We start from the raw sequence: 25,728 nt of genomic DNA, 5'->3' as shown, positions 1-25,728 counted from the left end.
TGCAATGCGCAATGATGGAAAAGTACTGGGTAAATGGAGTTGTACTGCTTTAGTTCTCAGGCTGAGATTTGTCTGCACCTGCTGATAGTCACGCAGCCTCAAGGCCGAGATAGTAGAGTGAGAAACCACAATCTAGACATGTTTTTCTCATTTTACATACTTTGTATCTAATCCAATGCCACAAAGTTAAGATATGATTGACGGTAGGTTGTCCACACCAACTAGTATAAGGAGGGTTGTCTCCTGTTTTGTCACACAGATGTTTACTATAGACTACTGAGGTATTCTGTATGTGAATCTCTGTCTGCAATTGCATTGTATTACTAAAGAGTTTTATACCAAGGTTCCTATGTCTGTGTCATCTATCTGGAAGACTGATGTTAAAGGAAACCCCATGCAAAGGACCACCTAACACCTGCCAGAATGACCATTCGGTCTAATTCAGTAGAAAAATAGCATAATTCAGTATAACACCAGCATAACTCTCACAGTGTGTCCTAAAAACAAAGCTTTTAACAGAGTTAAAGTGGCTGAGTGGAATGACAACCACAAAAGCAAACTCTCCGCTCATCTTGTATCATCCTCAGGAAGGGCAATCAAAATGAATTAAAGGTCATGGAATAACAATAGTAGAAGGGAAGGTATTGTTTTAAAAACTCACAATAAAATGAAACGCAATTAATTTGGGCCATATAAGTCAATCTTACAAGAAGGAGAAAAGAGATTTAAACACAAAACAATAGCCTTATAATTTAGGTGAAAAAAAGCTTGCTTAACTTAATACATTAGCGAGATCGTGGGTGTTTATTTGATGAACAGACACAACTATTCTGTCATAACCTAACAACTTAAATTGAGAACTCCTATCCTCAGACACTACTTCAAGACTGTGGTTGAGATACTTATGCAAATGAGCTGCTTAGAGGCTGAAGCGTGTTATTTTGGGCCACCACCTCTGCACTCTCTACAGTCCAATGATGTTCCAGCGTTCTACATGACCAACTTAAACCTACTCTTTAAATGCCACAGTAGGCCTACACTGCCCACACACAGAGCATTTCAGTCATGGGAGCATTTCAGACATGGGGTTGTGAAGGGACAGGCAATGCTTTGCCGTGATTGGCTCATTCATTTTTTAGCATTAAATGCGCTAACGATAATAAAATGACATGCGGGAGCAATTTATTGAGGTAATCAAAAGGAACTGCTTCCATGTGATATTCTGATTGAGACCAGGAACCATAATAGTCATGAAAAACAATCAATCAATCAATCAAATATATTTATAAAGTCCTTCTTACATCAGCTGATGTCACAAAGTGATGTACAGAAACCCAGCCTAAAACCCCAAACAGCAAGCAATGCAGGTGTGGAAGCACGGTGGCTAGGAAGAACTCCCTAGAAAGGCCAGAACCTAGGAAGAAACCTAGAGAGGAACAAACCACAAAAAATCTCAGAATGATGTAATCTCCCATTGTTATACACCATAGTGTACTTTGTGGATCTCCCATTGTTATACACTATGAAGTGTACTTTGTGGATTCAGTACTGTAAATAAATGCAGAGTTGGAGACATTGCAATGAGTTTTTACTCAGAGATGGCATGACATGAGACATTGTGCAACAAGTAAGAAACGTTCATTTTTAGACTATATCCAACTTCTCCATTCTCACAGCTCTATCGCGCCGTACAGTGTGTGCATGTGCTACCCCTTACCAAAGAGCAATGCAAGTTACTTTCTTTTCCTATATGACAGTTAAGAAGATGTCTTTTGAGAAGCATTTTCAAGAGGGAATCAGCAGTTGAAACAATAACGAAGCGTTCTCTCCACCCCTGTTTTGGTAAAAAGCTGAGAGGTGGGGCTGGAGAAATGTTAACACTCTCAGATTCCTAGACAGAGCTATGGATGCAAGGACTGATCATACATGATAGCAAAATTCTAGTTTTGACGCTATATAGTTTTTGTTGACGTTTACTTTGTTTACTTTGAGTAAAACCAGCTTATATTTTGGGGTTCTGATGTTGTACAACAGTTGAACTGAGCTCATGAGGCATTTATACATTTTATTCTTCAAGGATCAATGGGTACATTTGATTTATTGTAGTAACTGCAGATTGCCCCTTTAAAGTGTGTAGAATTTTTTCAAAGTGGCATTTCTGGTGTCCAACTCTTGTGCTTTGATGGTCGTGCATGATAGGCTGGCGTGGCAGAGGAGGCTGGTGGGAGAACCTATAGGGGGACGGGCTCATTGAAATGTCTGGAATGGAATCAATGGGACCGAGTCAAACGCTTTGTTTCCATGTGTTTGGTACCATTTCATTGATTCCATTCTAGCCATTACAATGAGCCCATCCTCTTATATCTCCTCCTACCAGCCTCCTCTGTGGCAGGGGGATGTAAAAAGCTACCAGGAGAAGACAGTCAGTCAGTCAGTCAGTGATACACAAACTACACTAGAATGCCCATCTGTTGTGAGAGCGAACCCATCCTCTACGCAAACTGACAAGGTAGTCCAAGTACTTCCTCTGTGCTCTGTCCGATGACATGACGGCACATGACTCTAATAGCCTGTTCTGTTCTAGCAGGAATCACCATGGTGAGTCTCACTTTCTTTCACAAGCTCTCGCTCTGCCTTGACCCAGACGACTACTATAAGCAACACGGGAGAAATTGTAATAGTCAGGCTACGGCCATGTACAGTATGGGTTACAACTGACTGTGGTCTGTTATTCTGTCGTTCAGCTTGTCTGTAGTTTTGATTGCATTCAGGGGGATACTCACTTACTGTATATTTTCTCTAACATGAAATAAGTCCATAGGTAACATGGGCCCATAAATGATTGTACTACTACAACGGCTTTGATACAGTATCAAATGAGATTATCGACTTCAAAGGCCATAATTGTTTGTGAAGTTTAGTGTACTGACAGTGGAACAACCATGCGAAGTGAACCTCATTATATCAAGTATAGGCGTGTCTCACCATTGTACTACTTTGAATCAATGTATCCAAATATGGAGCAGAGCACATTTCTCTTCAATGGTCTAAAGACACGGGGGTGTGACAAGCTGCTCTTAGTGTTCTGAGTGTGCACATATGTCACCTTGGAGCTCTACATTTGGAGGGTGTCACCGCACTTTATGGCATTAAAGGCGTGCAGGAAGTGGCCTAGTGTTCACTGCAAACCACGGATCTTCAGAAGAGAGAGCAGTCTTCTTCTGCAGGTCTCAATGGGTAAGCACCATATTCCGGTCAAGTAAACAGAATTTAGCAGCCGGTTATATTAATAGTCTGTTTTGTGGAAAGATCTATGGAACACAGTGTTTTTCCTTGTGCAGCATCTTTCAAATCTGTTCGTGTTTAGGTATTTCCTTGGAAACTCATGGATCACTTCTAAATAGGCCATGCTAATACCAGAAACTAACCTCCTGGTCAACCAGCTATGTCTTTTATTTGGCTATTGGTCTTGGGACTACACAGGATGTGGCTCAAACGACACTAGAAAGTCAAAAAGTAGTTAGTGCTATTACTGTGTAATATATATTTATTTTATGTTATTACACATGGTTGATATAGTGTATTACTCGCCGATGCATGTGATTTGGATACACACTGTAGAATACAGGACACATGGTGTTCTGTCTATAGGTCATAGTGGCACTCAGGATATTTTGTTTGTGTCCATTTCATTGTTCTATGGTGCTGGAGGTGGAAAGTCCCCCCAACACTCAGCTCTGTGGCACTGTTGGCTGATGAGCTAAGGGCAGGAAGTAGCTGCTCAGGCGCGTCGGCCAATGTGGAGTGTGGGCTCTGAGACGAGGCCCTCCGGAAGTTAGTCGATGCGTCTGAGCAGGCAGGCAGTTCCTCAGACCACAGACAGACTGCCCCTCCAGGCTCTGTCTGTCTGGAGTATCAATCTATATATCTGTACAGCAGCACACTCTGGCGGTCTGTCCGTCTGTCCCTGTCTTCCGTCTGTCTCCACGACCTGCCAGAGATAACATGGTAGCGAGAAGTGCCCTGCACCATCAATGGATGTGTCAGTAAGAGAAAAGATGTTGTTTCTCCTTGCAAGCGAGCCCAGTGTGAGAATGTGTTTGTAACGGAATAGCACGTAAGTGGCGTAATTCTTTCTGACTTTTCTACCTACTTTCCTACCTCTTTTCCTACCTCTTTTCCTACCTACTTTCCTACTTACTCAGTTTCTGAGTATTTGGTGATGCAGTGAAAGAGAAAGACGACTGACTGTATTATTAAGGTGCCATTGAGGTCCGGTTGATCTCAAGCTCCTGGTATTGATTAAAAATACCCCTACTGGTGTGGAAGAGGATGGCTAGGATCGTTTCAACTATCAACCTCTCCTAACAATGACTTTATGAGGAAACAAACACACTGATATGTCATCAATTTAACTGCTGGACAGCAGAGTTATGAAGCAACGGTTATTTTGTGTGTTCAACTGTTTACATCCAACCATTGGTGTGCTAGTCATATCGAGTCCTGTTTACACGAAACAAGATCACATTCTCACGGGCACTCACAGTGCTTAATTTGTCAATTGGAAGGTGTCGGAACAAAAAGTGAGCATGAGAGGTGGGTGACCTGGGGAGCATTGCATGAATATTATCACATTTGCGTAATGGCACTTACAGAAGTTGCACACATGGGGCGAAATAAATGTGGCCTGGGGTCTGTGAAAATAAACGCATTTCATGCAATTCTACGTCCTTTTACATGACTGGAGACTTTGGCATAATCTTTTTTTAATGCTGAGTTCAAAACAACTGGGAACTCGGGGCTGGGAAATCTCCGACTTCAGTGCATTCAAGACAACTGGGAAATGAGGAGGAAATGATAGTCCTAAAAATGCTTTCCAGTTTCACTGACTCACCCAATGACGCACAGCTCACTAGCTGGTGATGGCCTATGTGCTCGTGCCAAAAGCCTCTCTCTCGTTTTACTTGTAAAACAATATTTGGAAGTTTATCAAATATTTTGGTCGCCTACAGCTGACAGGTATTTTCTTTTCAGCAGGAGCGATTTGTTTTCCAACCTGTATTTTGCCGCGATTGTAGGCTTTTTGAAAAATTGCGAAAGGCAAGTTTTGTCTGCATGCTGTTTGTTCACTGACCGATTTCTCAAGCGTAGGCTATGCCTGTAGGCTATGCCTTGTTATTGGGCTACACTCCACTAGGCTATTTTTCAAATAAGCTATTTATCCTCTGTGGCCAAATTTGAGGCTTCCTCATGGTGTAGTAGGCTATTCTGAATGATTTCATTTATTTCTGAACAGACAGTAGTAACTTTATTTAAATGTATTTACATTTATCAGGCGTGCTGCAGCTTCGAACCCTTCGCGTGGCTATGATTCTATAAGGAAATAAATGATGAAGTGCAATGCTGGCGAGATGAGAGTTGCAGGCTCATGTGGACCAAAACGGAGAGGTACTCAAATTAAGCACTGGGCACTCCTATATAGGAACGTGCACTTTCACTTGATCACTTTCTTACTCTCTGATTGTGATTCACATGTTCAGGAAAGTGAAAGGAACACATCCCCTAAACTAAAACTTAGTCCTGAATCTCCAAAGAGAGGAGCTGGTTCTTGTTTTGTCATGTTGCTGCTTTTTTACAGTATTTGTTTTCTGGGCACACACACAGCCTCCCTGTGTGGAGAACATGCTCATATTGGGATCAGGAAGTGATGCGGGAGAAAGCCAAGCTCCCCACAAAAGCAAAATGAAATTATTGCTGCTACAGCGTGGAATGTAATGAGTGAAGGCTGAAAGAAATGAAAGTACTATGTGTTGTCGGAAACTCATCACGTTCCCCTATATGGCCTGTGGAGTAGGCCGACTCCTTAAAGGAAAATACCACTCAAAAACTATAATTTTGTTATTTGTTTTCATTATTCCACTGTTAATACATTCCCAAAATGTATCATACCGTGACACTTTCTGTATTTTGAAAGTTCTATATCTTGACAACTTGCTGACATGCAACATTTTGGGACTGTATCAACAGTGGACTAGTTAAACAAATACCAACAGATAGTTTTTTAGTGGACTTCTCCTTTAAAGACATGTCCAACAGTCGTGAGTGTTGTACACCTGTGAGACTGTGCTCGTCAACATTCTTCATAGGACTGTGGCGGATCCACCTGCAATTGTTTTTTTGTTCACCAACAGCTGGGCAGACGTCTGCAAGAGCAGAGATGTAATCATAAAGTTGCATTTGGTAACACTGTGGCTGGGACATGTACGTCAAAGGTTATGATACAGTTAAGGATACTGATGTTTTGCTCACTGTACCTGTTATGAGTAGCCATTCAGAGAAGTGTGTCTCGCAGTAGGTGAGAGCACACTGTGAACCGTTGACATTGTGATTTTGTTTCATTTAGTTTCTCCTCGAGAACCGTGGGTTATGTTGAGTGGTTTTTCCTGTGGATTGTTCCTGGCAGCAGTAGGAAGTAGGTTTGAATAATAACCTGGTATGTTATACCTGCCACTCCTGTTTACATTTCAGTTCCTGGCAGTTCCTGATTAGTGTCTCTCTCTCACTACTATACCCAGCATACTGTTCTTTTTTTTTCTGATAGTGGATAGACCAATGAACATGTTTCAATGGTGGAAATTCAACATATTTTTATAAAGGTTTGTCAATGTTGAAAATGGATTACCATGACAACATAATCCTGTGCTTGAAATGTTACCCTTGATGACTTTTTGCAACTCCAATGTATTGTCCACGTAGATGCCCTTTAATAAGGTTTGTTATTAACTGCAACGAGTTAGGAATTATGCAAACCAAGGGACCATTCTGTTCATGCAGTCTTCCATTGTAAATAAGAGCGTACAAGTTCCTAGTCCTCTTTACAACCACACATATCCAACACCACAAATAGTCAGAGCAGGCAGTCGGGGTGAATCCGTCCATAGGTCCCACACCCTGTATGCCTTTTGAACAGTGGTTATTGCTTTCCAGTGGAAACTACACAAACATCAGAATAAGGCAACAGGACAGATAAAGGCTGCTGTTGTCCTTTTAAGTCCACTTGGAGCAGGCACCACAAACAGGTCAGAAATAACCAAGCCAGCCTGCTGCGTCCTAAACACTCCAATCTGCTTGCCTCATCAGATGCCAATATAGACGCTAAAGAAAAGGAGCATAAACACATTTTGCAGGAACACTTCATCATTTTCTTCCCCGGCCTAATTCACTAATCAGACATTTTGGGGGTTTTGTTTAACTAGGCAAGTCAGCTAAGAACAAATTCTTATTTACAATGACAGCCTAGAAACAGTGGGTTAACTGCCTTGTTTAGGGGCAGAAGAACATATTTTTACCTTGTCAGCTCAGGGATTTGATCTAGCAACCTTTTAGTTACTGGCCCAATACTCTAACCAATAGGCTACCTGCTGCCTGGAGACTAAGCTATATTCCTGCATCCTTATTGAACCTTCCTGCCTGGCTGTTTCTTCTCTTGGAAAGTTCAACAACCTCTGATTTACTCTGGGGAGAGATGCAGCTTACGGTCTCCTCTTTTCCATTCTCCTCTAACAGTCAGACACTACTCCCCTGCACCTGTCCCTTGGATCTGAATGTTAAACCCAATCCCTTCCGTTGGTGCTCGGCAGTCATTTGTAAAAATGTGTAAAATTGGCTATTTTTCTTCCCTTGTTAGTATATTTGTCTTTGTGTCTGGAGGCAGTTGTCCCTCCCAGAAGGCAGGCAGCCATCGCCAGGCCAAGGAAAGACCAGGCAGGCACACAGGGCTGCCAAGCAGGAAGCATACCACACAGGGTGCAATCAACAGCTCTGAAAGGACATGAGACACATTACAGAGGAAACATCCAGTTTCCTGTTTGCTTGTCTGGTTTAGGGTCAAGGCTCGAGACTGCAGGTTTTTGGCTGTATTGGGGTTTTAGAGATTTAGAGGAGAGTGTGGTGTGTGTGTGTCTCTCTGAGTCTGCCTTAGTGTGTTCTCTCAAATACCCGCATGCTCAGGAAGAGCTCAGCAGTTCAGACCCTCAGGAGAAGATGTAAGCTGCTGCTGGGGTACCCAGGTATTATGACTGGGGTTTTAGGTTGGGTAGCAGATCTGTTGGCTGGGGTGTTTGTTTTTTGTTTGTTTGTTTATGTCTAAACTCTTAGGAAAAAAAGTGTGTTATCTAGAAGCGAAAAAGGTTCTTCGTCTGTGCTAATAAGGGAACCCCGTTGCTCATTTGAAGGTGCTAAAAAGGTGCTATCTAGAACCGAAAAGGGCAGTTTGGCTGTGTTCACTTGAAAAACCCATTTTGGTTCCATGTAGAACCCTTTCCACAGAGGGTCCTTCTTGGAACCCAAAAGAGTTCTACCTGGAACCAAAAAAGATGATCCTATGGGGACAGCCGCAGAACCCTTCTGGAACCGTTTTCTTCCTGAGAGTGTATGTAGAACTGTCATGCTGTTTCTTGTAACTTTCAAAGTGGAGAGAAAGTTATTGGGTCAGGATGTAAGAGGCTCTCAAGGACCGAGGTGTTTCAAAGCTGCGATGGGAAGTAGTATTACCTCTTCTTGATTGTTGATATTTTGTTAACATGGTCTGAATTCTCAAGTCCTTGTGCTGTTTGTTCATTGACATGTTGCTGTTTTGATGCGTTTAGAATTCACTGTCAGACTTGGGTTCGATGAGAAATGCAGCAGCTGAAATATTATTTTAGCGTTGCATCTCAGAAATGTCAAGTTAGATACGTTCAGACCCCTGCCAGCTCTGTGATGTGTAATGTGGTATTTGACGTGTTATTTCTCTATCTCCATGTCCTCCTCAGAAACATGTCTTCAGCAGAGATCTACTGGCCTGTTCCAATGAGGGCCATCGGGGCCCAGAACCTGCTCACCATGCCAGGAGGCGTGTGCCACTCTGGGTACCTCCACAAGAAGGGAGGGAGCCAGTTCAGCCTTATGAAGTGTGAGTAGCCCTACAGTACATAACATTACATTACATATATAACTTTCATGGCACATTAATGTGCACTGCACCAAGGGATTCTGACAAAGGTCTGAGATGAGTTGCACTGCATACTTTCATCTCATCACAACGTTTAGTTCATCACCCCTCGAGCGGGGTTGGAGATTCACCAAATTAGGAACAACATATGAAGAGTTTATTTCCAAAACGCTATATCCACCTATTTTATCCACCTATTTTATCCACCTATTTTATCCACCTGTTTTTCATCAGAAATGATTGCTTATGGGTACCTTCATGTGTGTGTAAATATTACTGTTCTCAGATTTTTCATTAATAGATTTTAGATGTGTAACGCTATATATAAATGTTTTATCTGGAATGGAATGATCTTATCCGGTATTTGATATGTGATATGTGATATGTGATATGTGGTAAGTCGCTCTGGATAAGAGCGTCTGCTAAATTACCAAAATGTCAAATGTAAATGTTTTACATACAGATCTCATATTACTGTATTTAATTGATTAAAAATAAATAAATATTGATGTCACAAATGTATCATTTGTACATTTCTTGTAGTTATTTGCTATATTTGACTGTATAAAGCGTAGCAGTGCTTCTTATTTATCTGAGAGTGAGGCGGATATATAGCATTTTGCAAAAAAAAACTTGATTATTTGTCTCTGAAATGAAATCATCAAGTGATAGATTTTAAACAAATACATGTTGTGTTTTGTTTGTTTGTTTAACCTTTATTTAACTAGGCAAGTCAGTTTAAGAACAAATTCTTATTTACAACGACGGCCTACCCCCCCGGCCAAACCCGGACGACGGTGGGCCAATTTGATGTCTCTCATTGAACGACCTCATGCCATGATTAAATATTGAAAGAACACACCAATCTCTTTCATCATTTCTTTCAACAATAAAGGTTAAATTTACCAACATGTCTGAAAATGGATATATAGCATTTTAGAATGAAACTCTTTATACTTGCTATTATACCAAGGTTATTGTATGTGTGAGACTTTCCCTTACGTTATCTTTCTTTCTTACAGGGCCTCTTCGCTATATAATCATCCACAGGGGATGTGTGTATTATTTCAAGAGCAGTACCAGTCCTGCACCACAAGGAGCTTTCTCTCTCAATGGCTACAACAGGTCAGTGTCCACTATTGTCATGCAGCTGTCATTTGCACCTGCATTTGAATAGACTTTGGCAAAACATGTTGGCATTCTCCCATAGGCCTACATATGATTATCAATGTTTGAAATACGGCTGGCATTGTCCGTTGCAATCGGTTGTTAAGCTGAGAAATCCTGATCAGATGAGAAAGTCTGCTGACAGTGAAAGCATTTCTTAAGTGTCGGTGTGCCACTTCCTGCTAAATGAGAGCCTCTCTATAAAGGTCAGGGGTTTTCGCTTACGAATACCTAACACAGGGGGGACTCGTCATATTAATTCCTACATAGGTGACAAGTCAGTAATAGAGACGGCACTGTTAAACCACCTCTTTTCCATATTTGTTTGACATTTTGAAAAGTGAAAGTGGACACTGAGGAATCCTAGCCTGTGGTGGTCCATTGAGTTCCTCCTTCTACTGCTTCCCCCCGAAGGGACATGCTGCAGTGCCATAGGGGTAGCGTTAGAACTGTGTAACTGTGTAATTACACATCTGGAGTCTCTTCTCTCTACTTTGGCCTTGCATAAATAGAGCTTTAATATAGCTATTTGACTGGTCTGTGACTCATTGAAAACCTTTCGCAGTCAAAGGAATAAAGCAACCACACAGAGAGTTAACATACACAGGGAACTTTATTGCGGCTTGTGCGGCTTGCCTGGGTTGTGTTTCGGATGCGCGGACTGTAACTACCAATTGGATACCACGAAATTGGGGGGGAAAGGGGGTAAAAAAAATATATATATATTTTTTTTTTAGCCCCGTTTCTCCCCAATTTATATATATACAGTTGAAGTTGGAAGTTTACATACACTTTGGTTGGAGTCATTAAAACTCATTTTTCAACCACTTCACAAATATCTTGTTAACAAGCTATAATTTTGGCAAGTGGGTTAGGACATCTACTTTGTGCATGACACAAGTCATTTTTCCAACAATTGTTTACAGACAGATTATTTCACTTATCACAATTCCAGTGGGTCAGAAGTTTACATACACTAAGTTGACTGTGCCTTTAAACAGCTTGGAAAATTCCAGAAAATGATGTCATGGCTTTAGAAGCTTCTGATAGGCTAATTGACATCATTTGAGTCAATTGGAGGTGTACCTGTGGCTGTATTTCAAGGCCTACCTTCAAACCCTGTGCCTCTTTGCTTGACATCATGGGAAAGTTAAAAGAAATCAGCCAAGATCTCAGAAAAACATTTGTAGACCTCCACAAGTCTGGTTCATCCTTGGGAGCAATTTCCAAATGCCTGAAAGTACCATATTCATCTGTGCAAACCATAGTACGTCCCGTCTCTTCTCCACTCTGGTACAAAGGCTGTATAGTTCTCAAGCCTTCCCGCATCGTCTCTCACCAATTTAGATAATTTATGACTGAACCAAGGTCTTCCTGTGTAGATAAGCATTCTACCCAGTCTGACGATAAGTTCATTCATTTCTACCAAGGAACAGACAGTCATTGTTCTAATTCTTGATTATAATTACACACATTATATTCAGTACTAGGATTAAAAGACAATTCATACATACAGTGCCTTGCGAAAGTATTCGGCCCCCTTGAACTTTGCGACCTTTTGCCACATTTCAGGCTTCAAACATAAAGATATAAAACTGTATTTTTTTGTGAAGAATCAACAAAAAGTGGGACACAATCATGAAGTGGAACGACATTTATTGGATATTTCAAACTTTTTTAACAAATCAAAAACTGAAAAATTGGGCGTGCAAAATTATTCAGCCCCCTTAAGTTAATACTTTGTAGCGCCACCTTTTGCTGCGATTACAGCTGTAAGTCGCTTGGGGTATGTCTCTATCAGTTTTGCACATCGAGAGACTGATTTTTTTTCCCATTCCTCCTTGCAAAACAGCTCGAGCTCAGTGAGGTTGGATGGAGAGCATTTGTGAACAGCAGTTTTCAGTTCTTTCCACAGATTCTCGATTGGATTCAGGTCTGGACTTTGACTTGGCCATTCTAACACCTGGATATGTTTATTTTTGAACCATTCCATTGTAGATTTTGCTTTATGTTTTGGATCATTGTCTTGTTGGAAGACAAAATCTCCGTCCCAGTCTCAGGTCTTTTGCAGACTCCATCAGGTTTTCTTCCAGAATGGTCCTGTATTTGGCTCCATCCATCTTCCCATCAATTTTAACCATCTTCCCTGTCCCTGCTGAAGAAAAGCAGGCCCAAACCATGATGCTGCCACCACCATGTTTGACAGTGGGGATGGTGTGTTCAGTGTAATGAGCTGTGTTGCTTTTACATTTTGCATTGTTACCAAAAAGTTCAATTTTGGTTTCATCTGACCAGAGCACCTTCTTCCACATGTTTGGTGTGTCTCCCAGGTGGCTTGTGGCAAACTTTAAACAACACTTTTTATGGATATCTTTAAGAAATGGCTTTCTTCTTGCCACTCTTCCATAAAGGTCAGATTTGTGCAATATACGACTGATTGTTGTCCTATGGACAGAGTCTCCCACCTCAGCTGTAGATCTCTGCAGTTCATCCAGAGTGATCATGGGCTTCTTGGCTGCATCTCTGATCAGTCTTCTCCTTGTATGAGCTGAAAGTTTAGAGGGACGGCCAGGTCTTGGTAGATTTGCAGTGGTCTGATACTCCTTCCATTTCAATATTATCGCTTGCACAGTGCTCCTTGGGATGTTTAAAGCTTGGGAAATCTTTTTGTATCCAAATCCGGCTTTAAACTTCTTCACAACAGTATCTCGGACCTGCCTGGTGTGTTCCTTGTTCTTCATGATGCTCTCTGCGCTTTTAACGGACCTCTGAGACTATCACAGTGCAGGTGCATTCATACGGAGACTTGATTACACACAGGTGGATTGTATTTATCATCATTAGTCATTTAGGTCAACATTGGATCATTCAGAGATCCTCACTGAACTTCTGGAGAGAGTTTGCTGCACTGAAAGTAAAGGGGCTGAATAATTTTGCACGCCCAATTTTTCAGTTTTTGATTTGTTAAAAAAGTTTGAAATATCCAATAAATGTCGTTCCACTTCATGATAGTGTCCCACTTGTTGTTGATTCTTCACAAAAAAATACAGTTTTATATCTTTATGTTTGAAGCCTGCAATGTGGCAAAAGGTCACAAAGTTCAAGGGGGCCGAATACTTTCGCAAGGCACTGTATACAGTAACATAATAGCATTCTGATTAGTCAGTCCTGATTGAAATGTATACATAATTAGTCATTATTGATAAAAAAAAATGCCTTAACAGTCACCTATCACAAGTTCAACCATTCATGGAGCTTGGGGAGTTTCTCCAGGGATCCGCCCTGTGCACCTCATGTCAGAGCAGGATCACCTGCCGTCTCAAGGAGATGCAAGTTGCGTATTGACGGACTCTCCCATTTTGTTTTTCTATCTTGAAGTGTTGTGCAGCCATCGAACATATCCACAATCATATAAACATCGTCATACGGAAGCAGATGTGTCCGCACGTGTGTTTGTGTCTGTGGTGACAAAGTGTATAGATATGGGCCTTAACATCCAGTTCTGACAGGACAACACTATAGTGGCCAGAGCTTAATGAATCAGCAGAAGTTACTAGCGGGGTGAAGGCATATCCAGCCAACCGCTCAGACAAGCTCCAGCTTGCCACTTGTACAAACAGAAATATCTCAGTAATAACGTTACAGGGAATAGTAATTGCAACTACTACTAACAGTAGTAGTAAACACTGAGCAGCCTGGTACACTGATACATGGCCAGACCAGCAGGCCCATACAGCTCCAACAGTACACAATATCACATAGACGGCATGGAATGTTTGTCACAGCAATAATGTGATAGTAATAGTAAGAAATGAGTTAACCCACTGATATGGTTTAACCTACGAAATGTGAAATCGGATTGGTCAGAGTGAGGAGGCTTTACTGCACCGTGTTTTCCTACGTCTGTGTATCTATTATAAAGGATGTGGATGTGGTCTTCTCCAAGGTGCGGTTTCAGTTTCTATTTCTCTCGTTGGCAGGGTGATGAGGGCAGCAGAAGAGACCACCTCCAACAACGTGTTTCCCTTCAAAATCGTCCACTTCAGCAGTAAGAAGCACCGGACCTATTGCTTCTCAGCAGCCAACGAGGAAGAGAGAAGGGTGAGGGGTGATATGTACAGAACCTCTCACATTCCTAGTAACATTACAGCAATACATAGATCATGTAATCCCGGTTATTTCTGTCTACTAACAGAAATGGATGCGTAACCTGCGAAAAGAAATTGATCACTATAATAATGACAGAATGGATTCACATATTCCAAAGTAAGTCAACACATCCCTTCACACAAACATACCATCTGCGGTCACTTGTTCTTTCTGATAAATGGTAGACAGTTTGGCTGCATGCTCCGATTAACTTTCTGAGCATGCAGGTTTGATCTTGTAGGATATCTCTTGCTGTGTTACAAAAAGTATGAATGGGAGTCAGCGAATGCATGATCAGTGAATCAATTCAATAGAAGGTGATTGATGTGGTCCTCTCTCTGTTGACATAGTGACTCTGAAAGTGATACGGACAGCTTCTATGGATCGATCGAGAGCCCCATGGACATAACCTATGCCCGTGATGACCCAGGAGACAGTAAGTGACAGCACTCACAACATTGTTTCATACAATGAATTCTGTGCACTGACAATTTTTTGTGTGTTTTCTTGCCTAGATTATATGTTAGAGGATGAAGAAGATGATGAGGATGAAGATGACTATGAAAAACCAGATAGCCCACCAACTTATACAGGTACTAAATAATAAATATATTTGAGTTTGGTGCTGAAAGGTGCTATAACTGTGATAGACAGCACTTGATGGGACTGACATGTCATCACAATTCAAACTAATGGTCCCATTTGGCTCCATTTGAGACCGTACATACACTACTGGTCAGAAGTTTTACAACACATACTCATTCAAGGGTTTTTCTTTATTTTTACTATTTTCTGCATTGTAGAATAATAGTGAATACATCAAATCTATGAAGTAACACATATGGAATCAGGTAGTAACCCAAAAAGTGTTAAACAAATCTGAATATATTTTATATTTGAGATTCCTCAAATAGCCACCTCTTGCCTTGATGACAGCTTTGCACACTCTTTGCATTCTCTCAACCAGCTTCACCTGGAATGCTTTTCCAACAGTCTGAAGGAGTTCCCACATATGATGAGCACTTTTTGGCTGCTTTTTCTTAACTATGCAGTCCGACTCATCCCAACCATCTCAATTTGGTTGAGGTCAGGGGAATGTTGAAGCCAGGTCATCTGATGCAGCACTCCATCACTCTCCTTCTTGGTCAAATAGCCCTTACACAGCCTGGAGGTGTGTTGGGTCATTGTCTTGTTGAAAAACTAATTATAGTCCCACTAAGCCCAAACCAGATGGGATGGCGTATCGCTGCAGAATGCTGTCGTAGCCATGGTGGTTAAGTGTGCCTTGAATTCTAAATCAATCACAGACAGTGTCACCAGCTGTCACGCCCTGACCTGAGTATTCTTTGTTTTCTTTATATATTTTTTTGTACTGTCTAGGGGTTTTGTAGGTTTATGGGGTTGTTTACCATCTAGGTGTTTATGTAGGTCTATGGTTGCCTAGATTGGTTCTCAATTAGAGGCAGGTGTTTGTCGTTGTCTCTGATTGGGAACCATATTTAGGCAGCCATCTTCTTTGGGTATTTCGTGGGTTATTGTCTATGTTATGTTGCACGTTAGCGCAGTGTTGTTTTGTTTGTGTTCTTCCTTCACTAAAGAAGAATGTATTCACACCATGCTGCGCTTTGGTTACCTCCATACGATGATCGTGACACCAGCAAAGCACCCCCACACCATAATACCTCCTCCTCCATGCTTTACGGTGGGAAATACACATGCAGAGATCTTCTGTTCACCCACACCATGTCTCACAAAGACACGGCGGTTGGAGCCCAAAAGTTCCAACAAAGGACAAATTTCCAAAGATCTAATGTCCATTGTTTGTGCTTCTTGGCCCACGCAAGTCTCTTCTTATTATTAGTGTCCTTAAGAAGTGGTTTCTTTGCAGCAATTCGAACATGAAGGCCTGATTCACACAGTCTCTAAACAGTTGATGTTGAGATGTGTCTGTTACCTGAACTCTGGGAAGCATTTATTTGGGCTGCAATTGCTGAGGCTGGTAACTCTAATGAACTTATCCTCTGCAGCAGAAGTAACTTTGGATCTTCCTTTCCTGTGGCGTTCCTCATGAGAGCCAGTTTCATCAGAGCGCTTGATGGTTTTTGCGACTGCACTTGAAGAAACGTTCAAGTTCTTGACATTTTCCAGATTGACTTACCTTCGTGTATTAAAGTAATGATGGACTGTAATTTCTCTTTGCTTATTTGAGCTGTTCTTGCAATAATATGGACTTTTTTCTGTATCCCCCCCCCCACCACCCCTTGTCACAGCACAACTGATTGGCTCAAACACATTAAGAAAGAAAGAAATTTCACAAGTTAACTTTTATGAAGGCACATCTGTTAAGTGAAATCCATTCCAGGTGACTACCTCATGAAGCTGGTTGAGAGAATGCAAAGAGTGTACAAAGCTGTCATCAAGGCATAGGGTGGCTATTTGAGGAATCTCATATCTCAAATATATTTGGATTTGTTTAACACTTTTTTGGTCACTACATGATTCCATATGTGTCATTTCATAGTTGTGATGTCTTCACTATTATTCTACAATGCAGAAAATAGTCAAAATAATGAAAAACCCTTGAATGAGTAGGTGTTCTAAAACTTTTGACCGGTAGTGTGTATATGTATACAGTGCATCCGGAAAGTATTCAGACCCCCTGACTTTTTGCACATTTTGTTACGTTACAGCCTTACTCTAAAATTGATTAAATTGTTTTTTTCCCCTCATCAATCTACACAATATATCCCATAATGACAAAGTAAAAACTGTTTTTTATAAAACAAAATAGCAAATTTATAAAAAGAAAACATTTAAATATGACATTTACATAAGTATTCTGACCCTTTACTCAGTACTTTGTTGAAGCACCTTTGGCAGCGATTACAGCCTCGAGTCCTCTTGGGTATGACACTACAAGCTTGGCACACCTGTATTTGGGGTGTTTCTCCCATTCTCCTCAGCAGATCCTCTCAAGCTCTGTCAGGGACACTCAAGGACATTCAGAGATTTGTCCTGAAGTCTGTCCTGCGTTGTCTTGGCTGTGTGCTTAGGGTCGTTATCCTGTTGGAAGATGAACCTTCACCCCAGTCTGAGGTCCTGAGCGCTCTGGAGCAGGTTTTCATCAAGGATCTCTGTACTTTGCTCTGTTCATCTTTCCCTCAATCCTGACTAGTCTCCCAGTCCCTGCCGCTTTCCTCCAGACTTGACGTTGGGCATTCAGGCCAAATAGTTCAACCTTGGTTTCATCGGACCAGAGAATCTTGTTTCCCATGGTCTGACAGTCTTTAGGTGCCCTTTGATAAACTCCAAGCAGGCTGTCATGTGCATTTTATTGAGGAGTGGCTTCCGTCTGGCCACTCTACCATAAAGGCCTGATTGGTGGAGTGCTGCAGAGATGGTTGTCCTTCTGAGAGGTTCTCCCATCTCCACAGAGGAACTCTGGAGCTCTGTCAGAGTGACCATCGAGTTCTTGGTCACCTCCCTGACCAAGGCCCTTCTCCCCTGATTGCTTAGTTCTAGGAAGAGTCTTGGTGGTTCCAAACTTCTTCCATTTAAGAATGATTGAGGCCACTGTGTTCTTGGGGACCTTCAATGCTGCAGAAATGTTTTGGTACCCTTCCCCAGATTTGTGCCTCCACACAATCCTGTCTCAGAGCTCTACGGACAATTCCTTTGACCTCATGGCTTGGTTGTTGCTCTGACTTGCACCGTCAACTGTGGGACCTTATATATACAGATGTGTGCCTTTCCAAATCATGTCCAAACAATTGAATTTACCACAGTTGGACTCCAGTCAAGTTGTAGAAACATTTCAAGGAGGATTGATGGAAACAGGATGCACCTGAGCTCAATTTTCGAGGCTCATAGCAAAGGGTTTGTATACTTATGCTAATAATTTGATTTTTAAGAAAAAACCTTTAGAAAAAGGTTTTTAGAAAAACCTGTTTTCACTTTATCTTTATGAGGTATTGTGTGTAGATTGATGAGAATTTAGAAGAAGGCTGTAACTAAACAAAAAATGTCAAGGTGTCTGAATACTTTCCGAAGGCACTGTATCTATAGCTAAACGATAACTACCACTGAAACAACATTGTCTCTCAACTCTCAACAAAGTTGTCAACAATTTAGGTCCATGTTTCCTGCTGTTTCTAGTACCTATCACTGAATATCTTATTTTTTTACTGTTGAAGGAAGACTAACTGTTCCACCACCATCATACCATCCTCCTCCACTCCCATGCCAGTTTAGACAAGAATCAAAATCAGGATTCTGCAAAGGTCTCCCCCAACCTGCCCCTGCCCCTGTCCCTGTCCCCAACAGGACCCTCTCCAGCCCCCTTCCAAAGAAAATGTCCCCGGTCTTACCTCGACCCAAGCTGGGTGAGGTCGGCCACAACCAACATGGACACATGGACATCCCAAACAAGGACAGCTCAGAGAGAAGTGTGAGGGGCCCTAAGACCCCTCTTCCCACTCCCATTGCCAGCCTTCAGAAGCAGATGATGATGGCGAAGACGTCCGTCTCCACCCTACCTGTGGGGGACCACAGAGACAAGAAGCCCCATGTTCCAGTGACCCTCAAGTCTCCCGCCACCCTGCCCATCTGCATCAACCTGGAAAGGCAAATGGGGCTGAATCCTAGACCACCTGGTTACCATGGCAACATACCCAGTCACATCCCAAGTGTTCAAAACTACTGCCACAGCACTAGGTCAACACCAGATCTCCCACCACAGGCCTCGCTAGCACTGAACCACACGCCTGGACAGTACAAGCCACCCCTCCTAGCGAAATCTCCATGTCCGGCAACCATGCCTAAACAACCAAGAGGGTCAGCACAGTAAGTGTCTGCAAAGGCTTTACTTTTTGCTCTGAAAACTACAGTTTGATTTCAAGGTTGTTATATTGTAATCATGAAAAAAATATATAGCTCTGTTTAAGATGAAGGTTAAAACACCCACTTCTTCTCAGAAGATCCTCTCCAGATGGACAAAGCTTCCGAACCTCAGTGGACGAGGTGCCTGCCTCTTTAAGAAAGAACAGGGATCCATCCAAGGACATCGACGATGACTCTGATGAAGACTATGAGAATGTAAGTGGCCATATTCTCCTTCAACTATCACTCTTGTGTACACAGGCTACTAGAGAAACACATCTGTTATGTTTTGTGTTTAGTTTAGTGTCTTTACTCGGTGGCGAGTGCATGCCCTTGTTTCACTGCAAATTCCATAATCTCATCGCACAATCTTGTTCCGTGTACTACAGATTAGTCTTGGCCTGCTGACACAATTCTAACCTCCTTTATGTCTGTTGTTGTTGTTTTTGACACATGTTTCTGACCTCAGGTTCAATTACCAGATTCTGTGTTTGTGGACATAACAGAAACAAGCAGTGTTGAAAAGTAAGACAATAAACTCTTTCTGTATTGAACATTTGTTAAATCCTCCTTGTTCCTTTTTGTGTAACAGTCTTTAACGCCCACTAATGTTCGATCGGGCAATCTCTTTCTGACAATCATGTCTCTGTTTTCTCTTGGAAGAAGAGCAGAGCACGTCTGAATGCAGTCTTACTAAAATACATTATTATTGTGCTTTAATTGCAGGTTATTTATGGAAAGCTCCAGTTCACCGCAGGATGGTCTCTACTGCTTCAGGAACTCAGGATCAAAGACATCCAAGGTACAACATGTGCATGCTGTGATGCATAAACATCTAGGGATTCACCACACATCACACAATGAATATTAAAAAGAAACTGCTTTAGTAAATAATGTACATTTGTTCTCATTGAATCAGGTGCTGGTGGTGTGGGATGTGGATCTGTGCAAGGCCAGAAACTACAGGCTCTTTGAGGAGGTCAGAACCACTGTCTTTACTTTCTGTCTACCCATGCCCGTAACTACACACGAGTACACAGAGGTCCGGTCATTTTTTATCATTTGGAAGAAGAAAAAAATATGCTAATAAAAATATAGATTTTGTACACAATAAAGAAAATCAATTACGGGTCAACATCGAAATATTGCCCCAGCGTTGATCAAAGCTCAGAACGTTGATCCAGGCTCATTACGTTCGCCTGCGTCCTCCGGATTTGTCTCCCGGATAAGCCTTCTTAGCAGCACATTCACCACTCTCTCAAACGGCCTGAGACGAGAAACTAACTACCCCAGATCTGAGTACCCTCAAGTAGGCAACTGAAGACCCTGCAGATAGCGTGTTTGCAAGATACCGAAAAAAAAAAAACATGTTAAAACCATCCACATTTTAAAAGCATCCCGCGACTCCTGCCATGTCTACAAACATCCCACAAACAAACAGAAAATGAATCTCAGAGAATGAGTGCTCAACTGGTAAATAGTCGCTTATAGAGGTGTCAGTCAATCAGGTGGCTAACTGCCGGCACACACTTCTATTGCAGTAACGTTGATGGCTCTGGCTAGTATTACTTAGCCAGCTAGAAGGATGAATTAAGAAGCTAACGTTAAACAGAGCCTACCTCAGCAGGAGCAAAAAATACGCTAGCCTACAAAGTTCTCATAATAACTTTGCTTTATAGAGAGTAGGCTACTGAGTCTGCAATGTATGCAGGAGGAAGCAGAGGAGACGGAGAGAGAGGAGCAGAGAGGTTAGTACAGTGGATCCCAAACTTGGGGTCGGGCACCCATGTGGGGTCCCCTGAGACAATCGGTACTAATTTGATCAAACAAGTTAGGAACTTGAAAAGACATGTTTCAATATGAACATCTCCACATGGCCTATCTTCCCCATTGGCCAACATTAAAATGCTAACAGTTCAGTTCTAAAAATGTCGCTGATGCCACGTGTCAGTGTGAATAATTTCTCATATAACATTACAGTGGCTAATAGGCTATGTGTTTGTAGATTGACTGAGGTGAATGAACCTACAGCAGCCAAGGTGATAATGGCTTGGGTCCTTTTTGCTTGCTTTTACTGTTCTCCAAATAGCATTTGTAAGTTTTTTTAATTGTATAGAAATTAAGCTACCGGACCTCACTAAAACTCAAATCTTGGTTAAGGCTGTCTAGCATGTCGATTGTCTGACTCAATCAATAATAAATTATAGGATTCCAGTACCATATCTGTCTTGTTTGATGTGAATTTCAATGTGTTTATGGTTTAGGACTCCCGGGTGTTCCTGGAGTTTGAGATGACATTTTCCTCCCTGTCGGCCCTAGTGGAGCACTACTATAGCCACCCTCTACCCAATCACGACTCTCTGTGTCTGCAGCAGCCATATGGTTACATCATGCCCAGATTACCCTGTCCTGACTCTACCTGAGGCCATTGCCTCATCCGCTCAAACGGACTCTCTCCTTTTGGGCATCTAATACGGTTCTGCAACTGTCATGAACTACAGTCGAAACCTGCTGTGGTAGAAACAAAATGACACTGCCCCCTGTAGGGCAAGTCAGATTGGTGCATATCTGTAACCAAGCCTGAGTATTTGTTGGAGTGATTCTGATGAGTGTCATGGCATGGGATCTAGCCCGAAACAACGCTTGGGCAGAGGTGCAACGAGTGCACATGGTTGCAGTTGTGAAGAAAATATGGTATCTGTGAGGAGGACAATGAGCTCTATATACCGAACAAAGTTGTATTATGTGAGGACTACTGCAGGACTAGTACTCTAAAGGTCTGTCATTACACTGGATAGCACTGTTGTAGTGTTGTTCAGAATACAAGCAAATGTGAAGATTTGTGGGTTCACTGCACATTAATGTCGGAATATTTAACACTGGTTTTGCATTGAGGACCAATGATGTGTAAATCACTTATTTATTCCATAAAGTTTATGAAATGTATCATATTATCTTCAGAAAAAAAGTTTAAACGCTTAGATAATGATGACAGTATGCTATCAAACTGTCCACACATCCTATTGCACTGTACAGAACTGTCTATTTGTGATATGTCAATTAAATGCATTGTAAAAAAAAAAATTGTGTAAAAAAATGTCTGATTATATTGTTTTTTTTTTATGTGTAACTGGATAACAGCAGAGGGCAGGTGACGATTCTATTGGGTGGCGCTGTTTGGTGCTGTGCCATGTAACTGGGGTGGCAGGTAGCCTAGTGGTTAGAGTGTTGGACTAGTAACCGAAAGGTTGCAAGATTAAATCCCCAAGCTGACAAGGTAAAAAATAAGTCATACTGCCTCTGAACAAGGCAGTCAACCCACTGTTCCTAGGCCGTCATTGAAAATAAGAATTACATAGACCCTACTGTTTGTTGCCTACAGTTTTTTTTTAAATTATGAAAAAATACTCCGGGTAAGATTTATGTTGTGTCACAGACAATAATAAACAGCCACATAATTACAAGTATACTTTGTTCAGGAAAATAACCTCACACTCAACGTCAACAAAACTAAGGAGATGATTGTGGACTTCAGGAAACAGCAGAGGGAACACCCCCCTATCCACATCGATGGAACAGTAGTGGAGAGGGTAGCAAGTTTTAAGTTCCTCGGCATACACATCACAGACAAACTGAATTGGTCCACTCACACAGACAGCATTGTGAAGAAGGCGCAGCAGCGCCTCTTCAACCTCAGGAGGCTGAAGAAATTCGGCTTGTCACCAAAAGCACTCACAAACTTCTACAGATGCACAATCGAGAGCATCCTGGCGGGCTGTATCACCGCCTGGTACGGCAACTGCTCCGCCCTCAACCGTAAGGCTCTCCAGAGGGTAGTGAGGTCTGCACAACGCACCACCGGGGACAAACTACCTGCCCTCCAGGACACCTACACCACCCGATGTCACAGGAAGGCCATAAAGATCATCAAGGACATCAACCACCCGAGCCACTGCCTGTTCACCCCGCTATCATCCAGAAGGCGAGGTCAGTACAGGTGCATCAAAGCTGGGACCGAGAGACTGAAAAACAGTCTATCTCAAGGCCATCAGACTGTGAAACAGCCACCACTATTGGATGCTGCCAACACACTGACACTGACTCAACTCCAGCCACTTTAATAATGGGAATTGATGGGAAATGATGTAAATATATCACTAGCCACTTTAAACAATGCTACCTTATATAATGTTACTTACCCTACATTATTCATCTCATATGCATATGTATATACTGTACTCTATATCATCGACTGTATCCTTATGTAATACATGTATCACTAGCCACTTTAACTATGCCACTTTGTTTACATACTCATCTTATATGTATATACTGTACTCGATACCATCTACTGTATCTTGCCTATGCTGCTCTGTACCATCACTCATTCATATATCCTTATGTACATATTCTTTATCCCCTTACACTGTGTACAAGACAGTAGTTTTGGAATTGTTAGTTAGATTACTTGTTGGTTATTACTGCATTGTCGGAACTAGAAGCACAAGCATTTCGCTACACTCGCATTAACATCTGCTAACCATGTGTATGTGACAAATAAAATTTGATTTGATTTGATTTGAGTAGAAAGTATTTAAGGTGAAATCATAGCTCCTATCACTTTACCCTTACCTACATGTACATATTACCCCAATTACCTCGAATAACCTGTACCCCTGCACATTGACCTGGTACCGGTACCCCTTGTATATAGCCTCATTATTGTTATTTTATTGTAGCTCTTATTTTTTTAACTGTAGATTTGATTTAGATATTTCTATGTTGTAATCTTGTGTTGTGTGTGTTGTTCTCCAGCCCGGAGGGCACGTGCAGCAAAATCACACAGAGATCACTCACTGATAGTGATGAGCAGACACTGGTTCAGATAAAAGCCTCCCAAAGGAATGCCTTGATACAGCAGCAACACAAGCAGCAGAGACGCTGGTTCGTTAAACATGCACACTAAGTAAATCATTATAATGGTATCGTGATTAATATTCAATATTTCCCCGTCTTACTCAGAGAGGAGAATTATATAACAGTGTCTCTATCAGACCTTGACAGGGAAGGATGCCAGGAGATTTAGCGCTCTAGCTAAATCACTTCTTATTGTCTGTTGTCTTTTCTCACACTTTCCTCTCTACTCTGCCACAGCCATATCACCACCAGCATCACCACGTTATCAGCACAGGATATTAGTGCACTGTTCTTCAACTGGTTCATTAAATGGGATTCAGCGAGAACGAACACTAATGCAAATTGGAATTTATGAAGGCAGGATTACAAGACTCGATCGCTGTAAATTAATTAACAGAGAATATTGGGCGCCTACAGACAACACCACAAGAATGATAGCACCCAATATGTATAAATCCATTAAATGTAGCATTTTAAAGGCTAGTTGGCAGTGGAAATTGACTCCATCAAATTATATTTGATGTTAAAAATACAGATATTTTTTTGGTTGTACTTTTACCCCTTTCTCTCCCCAATTGGTAGTTGCAATCCTGTCCCATCAGTGCAACTCCCATACAGACTTGGGAGAGAGCCATGCGTCCTCTGAAACACAACCATGCCAAGCCGCATCGCTTCTTGACACACTGCTCACTTAACCCAGAAGTCAGCCACACCAATCACCATACAACTGGTAACCAAAGTCGGCTTAGGTGGCCAACCCACCACAAGGAGTCACTAGAGCACAATGGGACAAGGACACCCAGACAGCCAAACCCTACCCTAACCCGGACAGCGCTGTGCCAATTGTGTACCGCCTCATGGGTCTCCCGGCACAGCCGGCTATGACACAGCCTGGGATTGAACCCGAGTGTATAGTGTTGCCTCAAGCACTGCGATGCAGTGCCTTAGACCGCTGCGCCACTCAGGGGGCACGTCTCACAATTCTTGTAGAAAATGTTACTTCACTGGAGTTAGGAGAGTATTAACTTGATTCAGAATAGTGCACACACCATTTCACATTCAATATAAGGTAGCACAACTTTTCCAATCCATACTATTTAACGTGAGTTGACTTGTTTGCTACACTGTAAATGTACACTGAGTGTACAAAACATTAGGAACACCCCACAACCACCACCCATTTGCCAGAACTGCCTCAATTGCTCTGGGCATGGACTCTACAAGGTGTCAAAAGCGTCCCACAGGGATGCTAGCCCATGTTGACTCCAATGCTTCCCACAGTTGTGTCAAGTTGGCTGGATGTCCTTTGGCTGGTGGATCGTTCTTGATACACACAGGAAACTGTTGAGCGTTAAAAACCCAGCAGCATTGCAGTTCTTCCCACACTCAAATCGGTACGTTTGGCATCTACTATACCATACCCCGTTCAAAGGCACTTAAATATTTTGTCTTGCCCATTCACCCTCTGAATGGCACACATACACAATACATGTCTCAATTGTATCCAGGCTTAAAAATCCTTTAACCTGTCTCCTCCCATTCATATACACTGATTGAAGTGTATTTAACAAGTGACATGAATTAGGGATCATATCTTTCACCTGGATTCACCTGGTCTAGGTCAT

The 25,728-nt window shown here is 41.9% G+C and overlaps 1 protein-coding gene across 7 annotated transcripts; it reads left to right on the top strand.

The window, feature by feature from the left end:
* The first annotated feature begins 3,079 nt into the window (after positions 1-3,079).
* Positions 3,080-22,283, top strand: LOC139410027 (SH3 domain-binding protein 2-like). Of its 7 annotated transcripts, none has more exons than XM_071155446.1 (13): positions 3,080-3,237; positions 8,814-8,953; positions 10,015-10,117; positions 14,140-14,260; positions 14,355-14,425; positions 14,659-14,744; positions 14,824-14,901; positions 18,502-19,150; positions 19,282-19,402; positions 19,656-19,711; positions 19,913-19,988; positions 20,106-20,165; positions 21,451-22,283. In XM_071155446.1, the coding sequence occupies exons 2-13, from the start codon at positions 8,818-8,820 to the stop codon at positions 21,607-21,609; spliced, it is 1,716 nt and encodes a 571-aa protein (XP_071011547.1). In that variant the 5' UTR covers positions 3,080-3,237; positions 8,814-8,817; the 3' UTR covers positions 21,610-22,283. The 7 variants fall into 7 exon arrangements, with proteins under 7 accessions (XP_071011547.1, XP_071011552.1, XP_071011553.1 ...); XM_071155451.1 differs by having other exon boundaries at positions 3,118-3,237; positions 19,285-19,402; XM_071155452.1 differs by lacking the exon at positions 3,080-3,237 and adding an exon at positions 3,784-4,117 and having other exon boundaries at positions 19,285-19,402.
* The last annotated feature ends 3,445 nt before the right edge of the window (positions 22,284-25,728 follow it).

The sequence above is a fragment of the Oncorhynchus clarkii genome, chromosome 5 (genome assembly GCF_045791955.1).
Source record: "Oncorhynchus clarkii lewisi isolate Uvic-CL-2024 chromosome 5, UVic_Ocla_1.0, whole genome shotgun sequence".
Lineage (NCBI taxonomy): Eukaryota > Metazoa > Chordata > Actinopteri > Salmoniformes > Salmonidae > Oncorhynchus > Oncorhynchus clarkii.
This window is presented reverse-complemented; position numbering and strand designations above follow the sequence as displayed.